The 21,509-nt window shown below is 44.7% G+C and overlaps 2 protein-coding genes across 4 annotated transcripts; one reads left to right on the top strand and one right to left on the bottom strand.

The window, feature by feature from the left end:
• The first annotated feature begins 214 nt into the window (after positions 1-214).
• On the top strand, positions 215-7,822 carry LOC133890004 (uncharacterized). 2 transcript variants are annotated; one of them, XM_062330439.1, is made up of 5 exons: positions 215-472; positions 745-912; positions 1,021-1,087; positions 1,351-1,534; positions 7,374-7,822. In XM_062330439.1, the coding sequence occupies exons 1-5, from the start codon at positions 443-445 to the stop codon at positions 7,471-7,473; spliced, it is 549 nt and encodes a 182-aa protein (XP_062186423.1). In that variant the 5' UTR covers positions 215-442; the 3' UTR covers positions 7,474-7,822. The 2 variants fall into 2 exon arrangements, with proteins under 2 accessions (XP_062186423.1, XP_062186422.1); XM_062330438.1 differs by having other exon boundaries at positions 1,018-1,087.
• LOC133890003 (probable pyruvate, phosphate dikinase regulatory protein, chloroplastic) lies at positions 7,802-17,226 on the bottom strand. 2 transcript variants are annotated; one of them, XM_062330436.1, is made up of 4 exons: positions 16,592-17,226; positions 9,581-10,217; positions 9,399-9,495; positions 7,802-8,134 (listed from the first exon to the last, which is right to left on the bottom strand). In XM_062330436.1, exons 1-4 carry the CDS (start codon positions 17,120-17,122, stop codon positions 8,071-8,073), a joined length of 1,329 nt encoding a protein of 442 aa, XP_062186420.1. In that variant the 5' UTR covers positions 17,123-17,226; the 3' UTR covers positions 7,802-8,070. The 2 variants fall into 2 exon arrangements, with proteins under 2 accessions (XP_062186420.1, XP_062186421.1); XM_062330437.1 differs by lacking the exon at positions 7,802-8,134 and having other exon boundaries at positions 9,200-9,495.
• Positions 17,227-21,509: the final 4,283 nt, after the last annotated feature.

Below are 21,509 nucleotides of genomic sequence, written 5' to 3'. Positions count from 1 at the left end.
ACTTACATCTTACATTATTCGAACCATCGGTATGCATCGCAAGTCAAAATTTCCTCTCCACTACTTAATTATCCAAGAACCAACACTGAGAAAATCGCAAAAAAAAAAACCAACTTTGAGAGGACTCCGTGGCAAGAAGAGCACTGGTGTAATTTCCTAACAATCAGGTGGTTGTCTATGCAAAATCCAGCGGTATATAAAAAACCGTACTCGCCATCATCTTCTCCCCCACATGCTCGCTAGAGTGGGAGAAGGAAGAGAGAGAGAGAATCTTTCGTCCTGAAATAGAGCAAAGTGTCGGCCGTTTCCTCCTGTTCCTAGTTTTGGTACTAACAATCATTACATTCATTCCTCCTCCCACAACTAACAATCAGAAGCCGCGCAACACAACAAAAGAGAAGGAAAAAAGAAGCAGCAGAGCATCTCCACAGAGGTCCAAGTCATGGGGGACGCCGCCACAAACCATCCAGTCGTGAGTCTGCACTCTGTTTCACCCGCTCATCGTTCGTCTCTTTCCTAATCTCACCTGCACTATCTTCTGCGAGCCAATCGGCTAGAAGCAAGTGAATTTTGCTTGAATTCGTTTTCTTTTCTTTTCTTTTTGCCTTCATAAAGAACAGGGGAAGTTTGGTTCTGTTTTGGCAGTAGCAGTGCATTAGATCGATTATATGTTGTTATGCAGGTGTTGTCTTGCGGATTGAAGCAGTAACAGCCGCTCCCAATGTTTTTTTGTCTTGCGTGCAGGTTCTTGCGCCGGGTGATGTTGGGCAATCGAACTTAGTCGGAGACACCAACTCGCCCGCCGCGACCGGCGGCGGGTTCGTCGCCCTCGACGTCGGCGCGCTGTCGTCGCTCGCCGGCGCCGGCGGCCCACCGGACACGCCCACGGCAGCCGCACCCCCGCGGACACCCGTAAGTCCGAGAAACGCGCGCGCGTGCGACCCGGTCACGCGCCAATTTCTTTTCGTTGCTTACAAAGCTGATTCTTTCCTTGTGCCCGCGCTGTGAACGCGACAGAAGGTGGTGAGGTCGCTGTCGCGGAAGGGCGAAAGGAAGCCGGTCGACGGCGACGCCAATGGCACCTCCGGTACGTCAGTCCCAAGTGATGGAGACTCCTCGATCAGCACTCAACTCGCATTTTATTTATTGGCTTTTAATTTGTTGGTTCCCTTTTATCCCCGGTGATTAGACAGCGATGGATTGCCTATCTTGTCACTTAAGCTAGTACTGGTGATTACGAGTGACAATCACAGGCTACCGCTCTAGCGGCGAATGAGATGTAACTTTGGCTGTGACATGGTCGAAAGATGCAACCTTTGGATCGATGCTCATCGGCTCATGTGCACGCAGGTGGTGGTGAGAGGCCGCAACTCTTCGTGCACGTGGCGGCCGGCGACCTCGGGGACGCGAACGGCGCCCGGCTCGTCGTCCACACGCCGATGGCCGGCACGCCTGGCGGGAAGTCCCGGCGGCTTGGCCGGCGGCCGGCGCCGTGGCTTGACCCCCGGAGGGTGGTCTTCCTCTTTGCCACGCTGTAAGAAATTTCTTTCCACCGTTCGTTCGTTAGTTGAATATTTCTTCTGGCATGCCAGCTCCACATGCAAGTAGCAGTACGCTCTTAAAAACAAGTTTGTGTTGCACTTAATTCTAGTCGTTGGTCTCGGATACTCGATTGAAGTTTGAAGTTCTAGTCGTAATTTGGAAGATTCGTTCATGCGGTGTGCATATGAGTAGTCAGACTTTGAGTCGGAGTCGGATCGTATGATGTCACTATTCAGTTTAGGATTCAGAGTTAACAGGTCGCTATAAATATAAGTTGTAATCTCTAGTCTCTGTAAGCAAGGCATATAGTTGTGCAAGTTGTAAAATCATAGGGCCAAAAATTTCCTCCAGAGAGAGCTTTCGTTTGTGGTTGTTCTCGTTGAGTATTTGTCTTTGCATTCTCGCCAAGAGGCTCGTGTGGTCGAGCAAGGTGTTGGTCGTGAGACTGGTCGTTCTCTCGATGTAGTTGTGCTCAACTGGTCATTCGTGCGGTCTAGTGTGTATACTGATCGGAGGCGTCGTCGCTCTCTCCTCGTGGATCGTCGGACTACTCGTGGTTAGATTTTGTTGGTCGCTCACGTGATTTGCAATCACGGGCTGATTGTCTGTGTGGTCATGCGCGTGATCCTGTGAGTCGGCGAGACCCAACATCTGGTATCGGAGATGGAAGGGCGCAACACTAACTCGTGAAGATGTCGATCTTCCTCAGGGCGAGGCGGCACGGGAGAGCGGCAGTGCATCGTTCCTATACCCATAGTTGACGATGACAAACTATACAAGCTAGGTGATTCGCGTGCAGGCGATGATGAAGGATCAAAGCGTCTGGGAGGAAGTTGAGCCAATGGCCGGTGCGGACGTCGATGAGAAGAAGGACAAGAAGGCGAGATCGCATCTCTTCCAAGCGCTTCTGGAGGATCTCTTGATGCAGGTGGCAAGGAAGAAAACTGCAAAGGAGGTCTAGGACTGTCTTAAGACAAGGTTCATAGGTGCAAATCGTGTCAATAACGCGTGTCTGCAGATGTTGAAGAGTGACTTCAATGCTATACGCATACATGAGGGAGAGACGTTAGACCAGTACGTCAGAAAGCTCAACGCCATGTCTATCAGATATGCCAATCTGGGGGAGATGCTCGACGACGCTGTATTGGTTAAAAAGTTGTTCGATACCGTGCCGGATCGATTCCTGAGTGTGATCACCTGGATTGAGCAGTTCTACGACCTTGCAAGATGCCATTCGAGGAACTCATGGGGCGATTGAAGGCGTTTGAAGAACGTGATCGCTTGCGCACATCTGACAACAGTAGCACCGGCGATGGCCAGCTCCTTCTCACTCAGGCCGAGTGGCAGGTGCGGTAGAAGAAGGATGGCAGCGACTCCTCGTCGGGCAACAAAGGAAAATCCCACCCTGCTGCAGATAGCAGTAATCGCAACCGGGGTGATCGTGGATGTGGCAGAGGTCGTGGCAGAGGTGGTCATGGTGGTACATCACGCAATGATGAGGAGAGCGGCTCAGGCGGCTGTCGTCGCAACAAGAGCCACATCAAGTGCTATAACTGCTACAAGATGGGGCACTACGCGAACGAGTGCAAGGCACCAAAGAAGGAGAAGGAGAAAGGCGAGACACATCTCACCCGTACTGATGATACCAAGCCGGCCTTACTACTCGTAGTGTCAGAGGAGTCAGTACCAGGACTGCAACAGAGGCGGGATGTCGTGTTGCTGAATGAGGAGAAGTTGAAGCCGGAACTGCATGACACAATGGAGGGAGGCTCCAGCTCTAAGGTCTACTACCTGGACAATGGGGTCAGTAATCACATGACCGGTGATAAAAGAGAATTTTAGGGAGCTAGACTAAGGTGTCACTGGCAAGGTGAAGTTCGGGGATGGCTCCATAGTACAGATCATGAAGTTAGGGTCTGTGGTGTTCAGCTGCAAGAATGACAATCAATGGCTGTTGTAGGAGATCTACTACATTCCAAGACTGTGCAGAAATATCATCAGCCTTGGACAACTTATTAAAGTTGGACACAAAGTGATCATGGATGCTGAACATCTACGAGTGTATGATAATAGTCCTGCACGGTTGCTGATGAAAGTGAGGCGAACTCCAAAACGCCTTTACAAGATCGAGTTGCATCAAGTAACGTCGATGTGTCTCTTAGCCAGCCTTCAAGACTCGGCAGGGCTTTGACATGCGAGGCTCAGACATATCAACTTCATAGCTATGAAGCTACTTGTTGACAAAGAGATAGTGGCGGTCGTGCCTCCGATCACACACTTGAATCAATTATGTCAAGGGTGTTTGCTGGCAAAGTAGGTGAGGTAGCCGTTCCCGGCAACGGCTAATTTTAGGGCGGAGAAACCACTCGAGCTGCTAAATGCTGACCTTTGCTGGCCAATCACACCTTCGACTCTCATTCCGCAATGGTTATTTCATGTTAATTGTTGATGACTTTACTCGGTGGATGTGGGTGTATGTGATCAAGGCGAAGGACCAAACCTGCTTCGTGAGAAAATTCAAGTTAGAGGCTGAGAACACGAGCGGGCAGTGCATCAAGACGTTGAGGACTGATCGCGGCGGGGAATTCCTCTCTGCCGAGTTCACCCGACTATACGAGGAGGCCAGGACCTTACCGTGTTATACACACCACAACAAAACGACGTGGTTGAGGGGAGGAACAAGACCGTGATGGCGATGGCTAGGTCCCTCCTCAAGAGCATGAATGTGCCTAGAAGATTTTAGGGGGAGATGGTGCGGCATGCGGTGTATCTGCTAAAAGCGCTTGCCGATGAAGGCGCTTGATGATTGCACTCTGTTCAAGGCTTGGAATGGAAGGAAGCCGCATTTGGTGCACCTATGTGTGTTTGGCTGCACTGCACACGCAAAGGTAACAACGCCACACTTGAAGAAGCTCAATGACCGAAGCTAGCCGATGTTGTATCTTGGCGTCGAGAATGGCTGCAAGGTGTATTGTCTCTTTGATCCAAGGCACAGAAAAATTCATGTGAGTCGTGATGTTAAATTTGATGAAAGCGTGGATTGGAGCTGATGTACAGGTGTTGGCAACGGGGAACCGTCTAATTTTGATGTTGAGGAGGTGATTAGCACTGAGCCAGCGGTGGGCGGCACTATGCCATTCGCGGGTGGTTCAGCACCAGGACACGTGATGTGGCACGTATGACAACCACCTCTCCAACAACCCCGACCACTCCAATGATGTTGCTGGCACTTGAATCATCAGTGGATGATCGGGACACACCGCTGCCGAGCAGGAGTAGCAGCACAGAAGAAGGACATGTTTGTTACAGGAACATCGATGATATCATGAGAGATGCTCCAAGGGTGAACCTTGATGAAGACCTGGAAGCAGAGGCTATGCTCATGGAGACAGAGGAGCTGTCCTCCTACCACGAGGCTGCTGGACAGCTAGTCTGGGAGGATTCCATGGCCAAAGAGATTGAGTCCATAGAGAAGAATGACACATGGACGCTCAATGCGTTGCCAGCTGGTCACAAGCTAATTGGGCTCAAATGGGTTTACAAACTAAAAAAGAATTCAGATGGAGATATGATCAAGTACAAGGCAAGGTTGGTCACGAAGGGATATGTGCAGCAGCAAGGAATCAGTTTTAAAGAAGTATTTCTACCAGTGGCTAGGCTGGACACCATGCACGTCATCCTTGCTATTGCAGCCAACCGAGGTTGGCAGATTCATCATCTTGATGTCAAGTCAGCATTCTTAAATGGAGAACTCGAAAAAGAAGTATATGTGGCTCATCCGGAGGGATTTGCAGTGAAAACAAAGAGTATCTTGTGCTCAAACTCGGCAAGGTGTTGTCTGGACTTCGACGGGTGCCACGGGCATGGAACATATGATTTGACATGAGCTTGAAATGGATTGGTTTTAGCACATGTACACAGGATCATGTTGTATACACAAGAGGAATAGGTCGGGCTCGAACTATTGTCGGAGTATATGTTGATGATCTCATTGTGACAGGAGAAAGTCCATAAGAGATCATGGGACTCAAGCAGCAGATGATGAGTGAGTTCGAGATGACCGATCTTGGATTGCTTAATTACTATCTCAGGATTGAGGTAGCACAAGAAGATGGGCAAATTACAATCAAGTAAATAACGTATGCGAAGAAGGTTCTCGGTCAATTAGGTATGATAGATTGCAATCCCACAAAATTCCCCATGAAACAAAGGGCGCAGCTGCATAAGTATTCAGATGGACAACTGGTTGATGCAACTGAGTATCGCCGCATCATCGGTTGCCTAAGGTATTTACTTCATACAAGACCTAATCTGTCTTTTGCTGTCGGGGTGGCAAGCAGATTTATGGAGAAGTCCATGGTGATGCATCGCAAGGCAGTGAAGCAAATTCTTCGGCATTTGAAGGGTACCGTGTATTATGGTCTTGTGTATACTACAGGAGGAGAAACAAAGGTGATCACCGGCTACACAGATAGTGATCTAGCCGGTGACATGGATGACAAGAGTATTGGAGATATGACTTTCTATATCAATGAGAGCCTAGTGTCATGGAACTCGCAGAAGCAGAAAAAGGTGGCTTTATCTTCCTGTGAGGCTGAGTTTATGGTGACAATGGCGGTGGCATGCCAAGCATTATGGCTTAGAAGTATGTTGGGGGAGCGAACAGGAGAAGAGTCCAAAGCAGTAAAATTGCTTATTGACAACAAATCGGTAATTGCTTTGATGAAGAATCTAGTGTTTCATGGCCGCAGTGAACACATTGACACCAAGTTTCATTTCATCCGTGAGTGCTTTGAAAGAGGCCAGATTGAGGTGGATTTCATCTACACAGAGGAGCAGCGAGCTGACACTATGACGAAGGCATTGCCGGCATTGAAGCTGGTGATCATGCGACATATATTGGGAGTTCATAACTTGGCCCATATCAGGATTAGAGTGGAGTATGTTGGACTTAATCCTAGTGGTGGGCCTTGGGGACTCGATTGAACTCTGAAGTCTTGGTCATAACTTGAAAGGTTCATTCGTACGATGTGCACGGAAGTAGTTAGAGTTTGAGTTGGAGTCAGATTGTGGGATGGCACGATTCAGTTTAGGATTCGGAGTCAGTATGTTGCTATAAATATGAGTTATAATCGCTAGTTTCTGTAAGCAAGACATAGAGTCATGCAAGTTATAAGATAATAAAGTTAAAACTTTCCTCCAGAGAGAGCTTTCTTTTATGGTTATTCTCATCGAGTATTTGTCGTTGTGTTCTCACCGGGAGGCTCGCATGGTCAAGCAAGGTGCTGCTCGTGAAACTGGTCGTTCTCTCGACGCAGTCGTGCTCGACTGGTTGCTCGTGCGGTCTCGCCGCATATATTGATCGGAGGCGTGGTCGCTCTCTCATACTCGCGGATCGCCAGACTACTCGTGGTTGGATTTTGCTGGTCGCTTACATGATCGGCAATCACGGGTGGTTGTCTGTGTGGTCATGCGCGTGATCCTATGGGTCGGCGAGACCCAACAGTTCGTTTCTGCTTCTTACCCAAACCGTAAGGCAGAGCAGTTAAGCGAGTTCGATGAGCTGTGCCTGAACAAGCTAAGCAACGGAGCTGTAGTATTAACGCCGGTAAACCTCCCGCATGAACAAGATGGCAGAGAAAAAGATGGCGATCGCCCTGACTGGTACAGGCTCCGTTTGGAATATATGAAAATTTTAACTTGTCCATGCGGTAATCGAATGATTCGCTACAAAATTCCTGTGAAAATCCTGCGAGATTCAGATTCTTGCTCGTTTCAGACAAAAATTGAAATCTAGGTGGCATAAGCTTATGCCGTTTCCTCGTCTGCAGGTCAAGCGTGGGAACGTTGATCCTGCTCTACTTCACTCTGTCCATGAGCAGGACGGGCTCCAGCGGAAGTGGCGCCGGCGCTGTCTTCGATGCTCGGTGAAACGCCGGCCGTCCAAGGCGAAGAGATTTCCATGTTGTTCAGAGAATTTCCGAACGAGATGGCTTGCAGAGATTACAAGGGGTACTGTAATTCAGGCATAAAAAGGTGTGGTGCTGTGGAGCCTGGAAGGTCAGAGTGATCGGCGGTGAGGAGATTAGGCTGGTTGGGGTTTGATAGACAAGTCTGCGATGGTAGTTATTTCTATCCTGGTTTCTTTTCTTCTCTCTCTCTCTCTCTCTCTCTCTCTCTCTCTAATTGCTCAAAAGAATTACATGTCGCTTTACAGCGATAATACCGAATTTTCTTGCTGCTGTTGCGCACACAAATATACAAAACGTACTTCGAAGAATTGTCTTTGTGTTTGAATGCCTTTTATGGAAGATCAGTACAGCAATTCAATAAACCTAAGCTAAATGAACGAACAAAAGATGACACAGATCACGAGGTGGTGATCTAAGATAAATTTGGAAACCTCTACGCACAATGACCCTAATCTAGCCAGAGCAACGTAAAGAATGCCGGACTGGACAGGATTTAGGTTTTCGGAATCTCTTCACTGCAGTAGAATTGACGTAAAAGCTCCTAGAAAAAAGTCTTTTAATACTCCAAATGCGTGTTAACGACCTCTGACAGATAATCGTAGACCATAACTGGAGCCACCCTGAAAGAACAGAAACATATTTCAAGTCATTCAGTTCAATGCAGAGGAATTCAGGATACCTACCTTAGCTACTTAGAACGAGCACTCAGAAACATGATACTTGGGAGTTGGGACACAATAAAAACATGGATATATCCGCCATTTTTCACAGAGAGGCTGTGTAGCTGATGGACGGCTACAGGCCTACAGCTGCCATTAGCTCAATACAGAAAAGTTATCCAAAGTTTGTCAATTGAAAAGATAGACCCGCTACTAGTCTTCTTTCACGTGCAGATTCAACTTGAATACGCTAAATTTGTAAATATAACATGTTTCCTTATAGTTGTATCAAATGGAAACAAATATCAAGTATCAAAAGAAGGATTATCTGAGGATCGTTCTGAAGATACTGATGCCAGCTCCTCAGCTGCCGCTGCAGTTTTCATATAACCAGGTTCCAGACTAGTTCAGTGACGGGAGGTCTGTTCAGGGTGGTCCTGGGCCAGCAGGAAAACTACATTTTGGTTGAAGCAGTCTACCAGAAATTCATTCTGGTACTTCTGACCACACACCCACAAGACGCGTAGTTCAAACAACAACCAGAGAAATAGTATGAAATACCATTCCACACAACATGCTGCTATTGTAAATGTGTAAACGAAAAAGAACAAGATCCATCAAATTAAATTAACATTTCTTAGAAAAGTGAAACAAGATGTAAGTAAGACAGAAGGAAATGAAGGCAAATTAAAAACAAAAGTATTTTGTTTTCAGATTGGGAACTAGATACAAACACGCCTTCAAATTCTCCTAACTAAACCAAAAGTGGAAATATCCTTCCACAAATGATCCTAGTGAAGAATACTGGAAATACTTATCTTGATCCGGGCATATTGTCTTACAAATTCTTGTTCAGGAAGAAAGGAATGATATTTAGGATCACATTTAATAATTTGTACTCAGACAGCTAAAATATTTGTGATGATGGGGATTTGAGTTTCCTGCAGGAAATATATTACTCTGATTTGTTTGGTAAGTTTCAGAAAGTTAATTCACCCTAGTATTTACCAAACATAATACAGATGGTGTCAGAAAATGCAATATACATTTATTTCTGCTGCACTATACTGTAAACTTATCTTTTAAGATACAAACGCCACCTAGAAGGTGGTCACATAAAAGTAAGAACAAAAAACGATAAAGGCCATGGTACTTGGCATGGAGCTTATCAAAACGCGCATACATTACAAGGTGTAGTAGAAGGGATAGAACGTGATGCTAGTACCGTTTCGATATGCGTGGCATGGAGCACTTCTGTTTCCTGTCATGGTGAATCCTGACAATGACAGCAGCTGTTTCCTCTATAGCTTTCCCAGTGATTTCTGCAGGAAACCAATACGAAAGAATGCTTTAAAAAGAAGAAACAACAAACAAAAGGTTTCCATGAAGACAATTAACTAATCATACCAATGACTGGCCACATTGGATTTTGAGAAAAAATATGATTTGCGTGGTTCAATTCCTGCCGCACGTGCTCCATTTCAGCATAATTGCTCTTGTGCCCATCAAAACCTAGAGATTTGGCCCTTGTCTTTCTGATTGCTTGAAGAACCACTGGGTTTATCGTCAATCCAAAAATCTTGTCCTGATTTATCTCGAAAAGGGCCTTTGGAAGGTCCACTCCCATCACAACTGGGACATTCGCCACCTTGTATCCTTTTTGAGCTAGATAAATTGACAATGGTGTCTTCCCGGAGCGAGAAACGCCAACAAGTACAATGTGTGCACGGTTAAGGTTCTGTGGCTGAGCTCCATCATCTTGTTTGATGGTGAAATCAATAGCCTCAATTCGTCGGAAGTAATCCTCAGTGAGATGACCCTGTCGGCTAGGAGAACTTCGTGGAATCCCAGATGGAGCAACACCAATATGAGAAGCAATGGCTTCAACTGTAGGTCGAAGAACATCAGTCGATGGAACACCCCATAGATCGCAGGCCTTCTTAATTGCCTTCGCCATTGAAGGATCAGCAAGGGTATATAGGACCAGCGCCCCTTCTTTTGCCGCTTGCTTTATTATCTCAATAAGTCTATCCATGTTGTCGATCTAAAACACATTTGCAGAGACTTATTACTTATAAAAGATGCTGACTCTTACCAAGAAGTGATGTGCAGTTAGCACTTTTCAAGCCTGTGCAGGTTTGAAAAATTGATAACTTGTCTAATCAGGATTTTCTGAACCAGGAACATGACAAATGCATGTTTTCTCCAAAAATATGATCAAAGCAAACAAACAAAAGAAAAACTAGTCATGGCAATAAGTATCTCCAATAATTTGTCCATGCCTGAATATCTCAACTACCTGATAAATATTTGTCTTCACCCAAACAATGTGTACAAGATGGAGAATTGGAGTCCAAATTTGCACCAATGAAATAAATAGATATGCATGAAGCAACCATGCAGTTATTGATTTGCACAAAATGTCTGCATTTACCCAATTGCACGATCCATATACATACCCTTGCAGATTTGTGAATTTGCCTTTACTCAAGAAAGTGTTCCACTAATCTAGTGGACAATAAATCCAAAGTTCCTTAAGAGAGTAGTTTTCCTACCATTGCAACCCAACAATCTTTTGTTATAACATTGAGGGTATTTCCTCAGCCATTACCATATAACCTTGAAATAAATGACAGCGCAATGTTAGCTCAAGCTCTCCCCCAAAATTTAAGCTTACACGAACCCAGATTCTCCAAAACATAAAATTTATTGTTGGATTGTGATCCGAATTCTTGTTGGGCTAGACAAGGGAATCCTTCAGCCTATATTCCGGAACAGTCCGTATTAGACTAGAGTCGTATGTGTCCACCCCTATAAATATATCTTGTAAGTTGCAAGGAGAGACAAGACGTTCATTGTAATCTCCTGCATTGTACACATCCCTGATATAGTGAAGATCGCCGATTGGCGCCTGTGGTTTTTTCCCGCAAGAGTTTTCCACGTAAAAATCATGTCTCGTGTTTGATCCTGTCGTGCTTTATTTCTAACAAGTGGTACCAGAGCCAGATCAAACATACGAGAATACGAGAAAAAAAAAATATAGATCTGATTTTTCGTCGTCGGATCCCGTCGCTTGAGATTCGTCGAATTTGCTCGGCGTTATCTCGAGATTCGTCGAATTTCCTCGGGATTGATTATTCCGCATCTAGCAGCCGGATTCCGTAGCTCATTTTTCGAGTCGGCTGTCTGGTGTTTTCACGCGTGCACCAAGGAGAAGGAAAAATCTTCAGCAACCATAAAAAATCAGTCCCGATGAGCACCCACTCTCACGTGAAGAAAAGAAAAAAAGGGAGGTTCAAGTTCCGAGAACACCAAGGCCTGCTCTCTCACGTGAAAAGCCAAAACTTGACATCTTTGCTAGGTGCACCCGAGAAAGTTTACCAGGAGCTTTGCTGTTTAATTGCTACACGTACATAAAGTGTACCAGGACTTCTGCAGTTTTTTGCTTCGTGCACACAGGGCTGTACCAGAGAGGCTGCAAGCTATTTTGTTCCTAATTATTATTTATCATGGCTTCTATGAAATATAATATTCCACTGCTAGATCATGATACAAGATTTTCTCTATGACAAGTAAAGATACGAGCTATTCTTGCGCACACTGATCTGGATGATGCGCTTGATAATTTTGGAAATAAGGATCAAAAGTCTTGGGCTGATGAAAAAAAGAGAAAGGATCGTAAGGCTTTGTCACAAATTCATCTTCATTTATCAAACAATATTTTGCAGGAGAAAACCGCTGCTGCTTTATGGCTAAAGCTGGAATCGATCTGTATGTCTAAGGATCTGACCAGTAAAATGCATCTGAAGATGAAGTTGTTCACGCATAAACTACAGGAGGGTGGTTCTGTGATGAATCAACTTTCGGTCTTTAAGGAGATCGTTGCTGACCTATAGTCTATGGAGGTAAAATATGATGATGAGGATTTGAGTCTTATTCTTTTGTGCTCATTACCTACTTCTTTTGCAAACTTCAGAGATACCATATTATACAGTCATGATACACTAACTTTGAAAGAAGTTTATGAGGCATTGCATGCCAAGAAAAAGATGAAATAGATGGTGTCTACTGATGGCTCTATTTCCAATGGAGAAGGTTCGATTGTGCGTGGTAGGACAAAGGAGAAGAATTCGCATAATAGCTAAAGAGATAAAAGTTTGAACGGTTACAGGGGTCGTTCAAAGTCCAGAGGCAAAGAAAAATTCTGCAGGTATTGCAAAAAAAATAATCATAACATATCTGAATGTTACAAGTTGAAGAATAAAAAAAAGAGGAAAGGTAAATCTAATGAAGAACGTAAAGCATCTGTTGTTGTTTTCGATAATAGTTCTGATGGAGAGACTCGTTGCTTTTGCTGGATGTGCTAGTAGTGGTGATGAATGGATTATTGACTCTGCTGCGTCTTTTCATATATGCATGCATAGAGATTGGTTCACCACTTATAATTCTGTTTAAGATACTGGTTCTATTAGGATGGGTGATGACAACCCACATCCAATTGTTGGAATTAGATCAATTATGATAAAGATGCATGATGGGAGGCACGTTTCAGGTATGAAAAAGAACTTTATTTCTTTGAGTACTCTTGATACTAAAGGGTATGATTGGTCAGGTGAAGATGGTATTTTGAAGGTGAAAAAATATTCCCTTATTGTAATGAAAGGTGATTTAAAGTCTTCCAATTTATATCATCTTCGAGACACTACAATCACAGGTGATGCCGCTGTAAGTTCACATTCATTATCAGATTCTGATGCTACTAATCTTTGGCATATGCGTCTTGGGCATATGAGTGAACTTAGTTTGGTAGAATTGAGCAAGAGAGGTCTTCTTGATGGACATAGTATCGGCAAGCTGAAATTTTGTGAGCATTGTATTTTTGGCAAGCATAAGAGGGTGAAATTCAACACTTCGGTTCATACAACAGAAGATATTCTTGATTATATGCATTTTGATTTATGGGGACCATCTCGTAGGTCTTCACTAGGTGGTTCTCGTTATATGTTAACTATTATTGATGATTACTCGAGAAGAGTTTGACCTTATTTCTTGAACATAAATCAGAAGCATTTAAAGCATTTAAAGAGTGGAAGGTTATGGTTGAAAGGCAAAGAAGCTTCGCACTGATTATGGGATGGAATTCTGTTCTGATGAATTTGATTCATATTGTAAGTCTGAAGGTATTATGAGACACTACACTGTTCCTGGTACTCCACAACAAAACGGTGTAGCTGAGCGTATGAACAGAACTATCATCTCGATGGCCCGTTGCATGTTGTCTAATGCAGGTATGCATAGACGTTTTTGGGCTGAAGCCGTTTCTGCTACTAAATTTGAGCTATGCTCAAGTTTAGTTGGTATTACAGTTTGAGTTCTAGAAACTTTTGGCGTCGGTGATATTTATTATTGAAGGGAGTTTATTGATGATTCTTTATTTGCTACAAGATGGAATTCGTCTCAAGGTGAAGTTTGTTGGATTGTGATCCGAATTCTTGTTGAGCTAGACAAGGGACGCATTCAGCCTGTATTCCGGAACAGTCCATATTAGACTAAAGTCGTATGTGTTCACCCCTATAGATATATCTTGTAAGCTGCAAGGAGAGACAAGACGCTCATTGTAATCTCCTGCATTGTACACATCCCTGATATAGTGAAGATCACCGATTGGCGCCTGTGGTTTTTTCCCGCAAGGGTTTTCCACGTAAAAATCGTGTCTCATGTTTGATCATATTGTGCTTTATTTCTAACATTTATATATTGCAGTGAACTAATATATCCCAATTTAACAATTGTGGCATAGATAGGAATTGATATTAGTTGCAATAATCACCCTGAAAATAAACTATACTTGTGCACAAATAAGTATAGAGCAGAATTTCAGGGTTAACATTGTATTCCCACGATTAGAAGTCATTGGTTTTGTTCTTCAAGATACGACTCTTCCCTAGTTTCACGCTCTAAATTTAGCATCGCACAATTATTTATTTTTGTTAGAGTATATGGTATAGGATACATAATGATCCGATTGTTATGGTAGGATAGGATTAGATTCTATCTTATCTTTAGGTTTGTTTAATATCCAAGTCATCTGTACTCTATATATTCAGCTCTCGAAACTCAATGCAATACAACCGACAACATTACACCAATCCTCCTACTATTTCATGGTATCACGGGCTTAAGTTCTAATCCTAGGTTACAAACCCTAGCCATCACTAGCTTCCGCACCACGCGCCCCCAGGGAGATCGATCTCCATGATCTCCGCTGAGGGCAGTGTCGCCCGTACCTAGGGTTCGCGCCGCCGATCATGTTGATCAGCCACCCTAGAGTCTTTTTCCGATCTCTCGATCGGATTTTTCTCTCTCGCCAATCAATGATTGATGTTTCTCTTTAGTTTTATTGATCCAAGATCGGTTTGCATCGCCCACCGCTCATCGTCTTCGCCCGCCTCTCCTCCGACCTCAGCTTTGATGCCGGTCTCCGTCCTTCTCCACGCATCAAGACGCATCGCCGTTTGCACGACCTGGATATGCTCGATGCACGCCATCCTCGACTCCGTGCGTTTGGTTGGCGCCCACCTCCACGTCATCACGCATGCGCTGTCTCCGTTGATCACGTCGTCCCCACACGCATGGGCTCGCACCACCTATCCACGCACAAGGATGCACCACCTGTCTCCACGCGTCCCTGTTCACGGGTCGCGCACAGATTGCCCCGCCTTCTGCCGGTCTCCTCGCGCATTGCGCATGGGACACGTCGACCCATCTTCGACCGGTTTGCGTCGCCCACGCCTGATCCGCACCACGTCAAACAACTACTAGACCACACGTCACACCAACTGACTGCATCGCCCGACTATTCGACCACATCTGCGCATCCTTGACCATCACCCGTGCGGCACGGCTAGGCGCGCGGTGTTCCAACTGATGCCCTCACGCGTCGCTGCCCCGCCACTTTGTCCACATGGTGTTCCACGCCGGTTCGTCGCCGCCACCATCACTCGAGATGCCTATGCCTAGACCGCCTCGCGCGCCCTCGGTCTGATCACCAATTGCGCGTATTCGTCCCGACCTATCGGCAACGGCTCCTGTCTTCCTCAAGTGCACCCTCTTCCCGAGCATAGGGGCTGCCGCTGTGTCGCCTTCGGGCCACAATGCAGCCTCCCGTGGCTGTGCCTCCGCAGCGCCGCCACGTCCTCTCGGGTGCGATCAGACCAAATGGAGGATCTCGCCATCGCCCTACATCCCGCGCGGCACGATGCTTCGGCCGACCGACGTCTGCTCTCTCGACGTGTCATCGCATCAGTCGTCGGTGCCCTTGGTCTTCGTTACGATGTTCGGGTGTTCTTCGCTGACTTCTTCAAGCACCGCTGCCACGCTCTTGGACACCAGCGTCACTACTCCCGACCGCTGGTTCCACCTCTACCATCTTCGTCCAGCACAACCTCATTGCCAACGTTGCAGTCTCCTCCTCGACCTTTTCATCTACTTCGGGAGCCACGGGCTGCATCGGCACCTTCACCTCCTCGCTGCTCTGCGCACCGCGACCGTTGATGCCTTCTCCGCTGATCCATTAGACACTAGCGTATAGTTGGGTTCCCTACCTTCACGCGCTCGGTACTAGAAACACCGGTGCGTGCCTTCGTCCCCGACGCGTTCCTAAACTTGGCAAACCCAATGCTCGCCTTGTCCTCGATGGCTTGACTGCGTCGACTTCAACATCGACCTCTTCCTCGACGACTACCTTGTTCGCGTCACCATCTTCTTCCCTGGAGCCTCCCTGTGCCCGTGGCTTCATGTGCGGCTCCCTCGACCATGGCAACGCCGACTACGGCTACGTCGACAACCGCTATCTCATGCACGGCATCCTCGATCACGGCTACTCGCCTCGCTCTCGGTTACATCGACATCAGGCACAAAGGGCTATCATCTGCATGAGCAACTCGTCGGTTTCTCTAATTACATCATTTGCATCGCGTTGTTTTGATTGCAGGGGGTTGTCATTCGTCTTCCTCTCTAATCTCATCGTCTGCGACGCTCCCGCTGTGACTACAGAGGGATGCTAGAGTATATGGTATAGGATACACAAGGATCTGATTGTTATGATAGAATAGATTAGATTACATCTCATCTCTAGGGTTATTTGATATCCAAATCATCTGTACTCTATATATTTAGCCATCGAGGCTCAGTGCAATACAATCGACAGCATTACACCACTCCTCATACTCTTTCAATTTCACATCATAAAAAATGTACCACTACAGTCCAAAATTTTTCACGCCCCCTAATTTGATAGTTAGATGACAAAACAGAACATTTTCCATGAAACTAGTCACTATGTTAGCAGTTAGCAGTTTAGCACAACATGAACTTGCAGCCAAAGTGAAGACCTACAAAAGACAGATTGAACTTTACCCCGGAGAAGAGGTGGGTGTTGACGGCGCATCCGCGGTTAACGAGGCAGTGCTCGAACTGCCCGAGCGCGGCGTTCACCGAGTGCTCCGCGGTCCACCCAGTCCCGTCCGACACCATGTAGATGGCCTTCCCCAACGCGTCCCTCTCAGCCAAGCACACGTCGTCGTCCTCGCCGTCCTCCCCCGCTGCGGAACCCTCTTTCTCGGGCAACGGCGGCGGCGGCGGCGGTGGCGGCTGCTTGGTCATCGGCGCCGAGAGCGCCTCGCTGCCGAGCCGCCGCCCCGACCGGAGCGCCCGCGCGCGGGACCACTGGCTGAGCTGTGAGCTCGCGCGCAGCGCGGGGGAGCGTGGTGGCGTCTCCTCCGGCCGTTGCGCTGGGCCAGGGCCCTCCTGGTCCGGGCTCTGGGCGGCGGGGGTGAGAGGAGCCGCGCTGGGGTCGGGGGCGCATGATGCGGTGCCAGGCGCGAGGTGGCTGCCGGGGGACGGCGGGAGGAGCAGCGGCGCCGCGAGCGGCTTGGCGCCTCCCATCATTGAGCTAGCCGAGACCGACGAGAAGACGCCTTTCACTGTTCGCCAAGAGGGGGCCTGCGATTGGCTGTGAGGCGTACGGTAGTGGTTACGACGATTTCGCTGCGATTTCGAGGCTTTTTTTTATAGGAGGCCATGTGGGGTTTGGTCGGTAAGAAACATGGGACGCCAACGGGGTTGGACTTGGACCAACGATGCTTGAAGCTGGTTTCGGCATCTTACCACCGTATCGCTGGTTTCGGCATCTTGGGCACCGCAGGAACCGGGGGCGAAGTGAGAAGTTGTATACTTGTATGTGTTATAAAATTATTTTTACGATTAATTAATTATAATTTAATTTTTATATCTGCTTGTATGATCTTACATTAAGTTAATTAAAAAACTCAATTTAACATATTTAGACAGATAGAACCACCCAAACAATTTTTTTAATAAATATAACTCTAATCAATATATTTTCCTTCAACATGCATATACCATCTCGCTCTATCAAACCTCACCTACAAGTGTTCACGGTTATTTCGGCTTCACCCTGTTACTTCCTCGTGTTTTTTAAATTTAAATTGTTGAATGTACTAGTGACTAAGTATCCACGTCGTAGCTTTAAAATGACGCAGTCGGCGGCAGATTACTAGTCAGCGCACGGCTTTGTTAAACTATACCATAATAATCTATCCAGAACGACGCAAGTCACACGCCTACGTTCGCCAAGTTTTTGTATTGAGCTGCCAAATTATTCTATAGCACAGTTGCGGGAAACTAAACACACGTCACTAAATGGTTTTCGTTCGAAAACAGATCATCATTAAATAGTTCGTACGATGCACTGCGGCACAAATTGTCATTTCTTTTTTTCTCTTCGAGAAAGAAATGCACTTTTTTCTGTACCAGCACACGTAGGGAATTTGAAATCTAACATATACATGCTATGCTTCTTTCATTTCGTAATATTTATTCATAGTTTCGAAAGTATCTATCTTAAATTATTTATCTATTACGGTAACTAAGGATATTTATTGATTTATTTTTCTGTTATATCTTAAATGCATGCATGTATTTACTCCAATATTAGTAAATTACTTACTTTTATTCTCGTATTAATTAGAAGTAGCATAGTCATCTTACTGTATTTTTTTACTCGATTTTATTATTTTTTTATTTGTACGTAACAGTGAGTGTGAATAAATATTGTGAAACTAAAAGGGTAGGAAGCTAAGCAGTTGCATCGAAACAAGACAAGATAATGGTCCTTTCCAACACGTAACCAGCAGAGCCTGGAATGGGTTCGCGTTCGCGGTGACATATGGGTGAATCGGTTTTGTCGTAGGGCACGAGCCCGATTGGCCGCACATTTTCCGGTGGGCATCAGCCGATAGGAAACACAGGCTCTGTTTGTGGTACGCGCCATGCGGACCAACCGATGCACGAAGCGCGAGCTTGACGCTTCTCACATGGGAGCGGCCGCCGGCTGACCGACGGTGGAATCCTGTCGAAACTCGGAAGCCGTTTATCTAGGCTCTGCTCTCAAGTCTAAACGCTAGAATTATTCAGGCCCAGACAGAGAAAGCGTCCGAAACCGTTAGTTGTTGGCTTGTTGCTGGCCCGCTGCCGCCAGGGTTTAATTTATCGTTTTTCAAACGGTAACCGTTTCTGAACAGTAACTGAAAATGCGTGGTTATTGTGATAATCGTTCAAAATTCAGCTGAAATTCGTACAAAATTTATTTGCTAAAATTTGAAATTTAGACAAAAAAATGTCGGATTCAACGTTCGGTAACCGGTCGATTTATCGAGCGGTTTTCTTAAATTTTCCATATTGTTGGTAACCGCTTGATTTTCTCGATTTATCAAGCGGTTTTCCCGATTTTCAGTGAAGTTAAAAAAAATCTAAAAATTAGCTCAATCTTGTAAAATCAATAACTAATTAATCTGAGCTTCAAATCAAGTGGAACAAATTTATTGATCTTCTTATAACATGATCAACATGATAAAAGTATTTATACTCATAAAAACGTTGAAAGTTTTTGTGAGAAAATGTATTCGTTAAACCAAGTTAAATGCATAGTTTACTCTTTGCTAATCCAAAAATCATGAAACAAATTTTGTAGTCTTCTTACATGATCCTATATCTTTTAAAAATACATGAACTCATGAATTAGTTATTGTAACATGCATGATTATGTAAATATATTGCAACTAGATTAATTCATAACTGACCCATAACACCTCTAAAATTAGTGAAACCACTTTTATTAGTTATTTATACTATTCATTATGTAGGAAAAATAATGGTAGACATGAAAATGTTAATTACAGTGCTGTTTCTTGATATATTCACTTTATGCTTGTGAACTTTGTAAATATCATGGAGAAATTAATAAAACTCTAAATGAAGTGAAATCAATTTTAAAGATTCTCTTAAGATACGTTCTACACAAGAAAAATATGTGTTTGCATGTTAAGCTTTTTCTTAACATGAGTTAATAACTGAGCCGCACGCTTCAACTTTTTTCATTTTTTTTTCAAACTTCCTCCTTATAGAATATGATGCAAACGATATTATTTTAAAAAAAAAAATCAGAGAAGGTCTTAAAATTGCCTCTATTTTTTAGGATTTTTTTGATTTTTTTGATTTTTTTTATTTTTTTGAATTTTTTGAACTCAAATTCGGTTACCGTTTGGTTTCTGAAACCGAACCAGAGTGGTAAGCTCGGTAACCGTAAATTTTGACCGGTTACCATCGATAAATTGAACCCTGACTGCCATGTGAGTGGATTTTGCACTGAAATAAGGGCGTGGCACGCACCATGATGTCGCTCACATCTTTCTAGTAGAGCTCATGTGGGATTAGTTTACAAGTTGTCATTAGAAGTGATGACTCACTATATGAAAAATAGATAAAAGAGGCATAAATTAATGGCGGGTTATAATATGACATATGACTTATGATAATAATGACGACCGTAGTCATGATTAACTCATCAGTAACAAATCATCTTAGAGAGTCATTAGTGACGAGTTCATTAATGAAACAGAGCCGATGAAGAATTTTTAATTAATCAATCAGTTTCCTGTCATAACTTACTTAATTTTTTTCTTATATAGTAAATATGTGCATAGCATGATGCTATAATTTTTTTATTTTTATTTTATTTTTCTGTTATTTTTTCTCACATTAGTAACACTAGAATATGAACTATTATATATTTCTGCTCAACTTTGATGTAAGGAGTGACGGTTATGGACACAAACATGTGTTTCGAAAATGGTGCAGAAACTTCAGGGCGAGAACTCAATCTTCCATGCCATTTTTGGCCTCGAAATATTTGCCGAACTCAACAAAGTCGGCGAGAAACGAATGCAACTTTTTCTGTAGATGTCCGTAGAGTAAAAAAAAACGTCGAAATCGAAGTTCGTATGCAAAAGTTATGCCTATTTTACTGAAGGTCACTCTAAGTCACCTATCAAATTACAATTCGACAAAAAAACAATCATAAGTGACAGGTCATGACCTTTGGCAAAAAAATGTTGAAAGGATAAAATATCCAGCTTCCTTCAGAACGCACACGATGGTGAGGTTGTAAGGGGAAACGCACACGAGCGGAGGTCGCGAGTTCGATTCCTACAGAACGTAGAGTATAAAAAATAGAACGTGACACGTGACGAGTGGTGATGGCCCTTGCGTTGGGATGGCTCGAGTGAATTTTTTTTTTTCACTTTTTTGTATTAAAAACACGAAAAATATTCATCAGTCATAAGTGATGGGTCATAACTGTCACCCGTCACTTATGACCTTCATTAATGATGAGTTAAGTCATGACCCGTCACCTATGACCTCATTAGTGACAGATCCTTACCCGTCACCAATGACTAGTCATCAATAACGCGTTTGGGGTGACAGGTGCGGAACCCGTCACCCTTAGCTTTTTTTTCACGTAGTAACTACTTCTACATTTGAAATCTAGAGTTTCTACAATGATTAAAGAACAAGTGAGCCTATCAAAATGGTAGCTTTGTTTCGGGGTGCGGTAGCTTCTTATGTAGTGTTTGGTTCACATCTTAATGTAAACAGATTACAGAGGGGTATGACACACCGTTATGGGTGTTTATTTCAATTTGGTCTGGGATGTGTTACCACGTAATCCAATACTGGCCCATTCAGAGCCGATTCCCCTCCTCTCTAACCAATATCACATCCTGTTACCACTCTTCCTCATCGCTCCAGCCTCGAATAGAGTCGCCACTCGCTCTCCATCCCATCTTCCTCGTGCGAGTTGCTTCGCCGGCGACAATCGCACTGCCTTATAGCCGATATGATTGAACCAATAGCTTCTCCCATCTCCCATCTATCTCTTTCACTTAAAGCCTCTTCTTCTAACACTAGATCTATT

The sequence above is a fragment of the Phragmites australis genome, chromosome 14 (assembly GCF_958298935.1).
Source record: "Phragmites australis chromosome 14, lpPhrAust1.1, whole genome shotgun sequence".
Classification (NCBI taxonomy): Eukaryota; Viridiplantae; Streptophyta; class Magnoliopsida; order Poales; family Poaceae; genus Phragmites; species Phragmites australis.
This window is presented reverse-complemented; position numbering and strand designations above follow the sequence as displayed.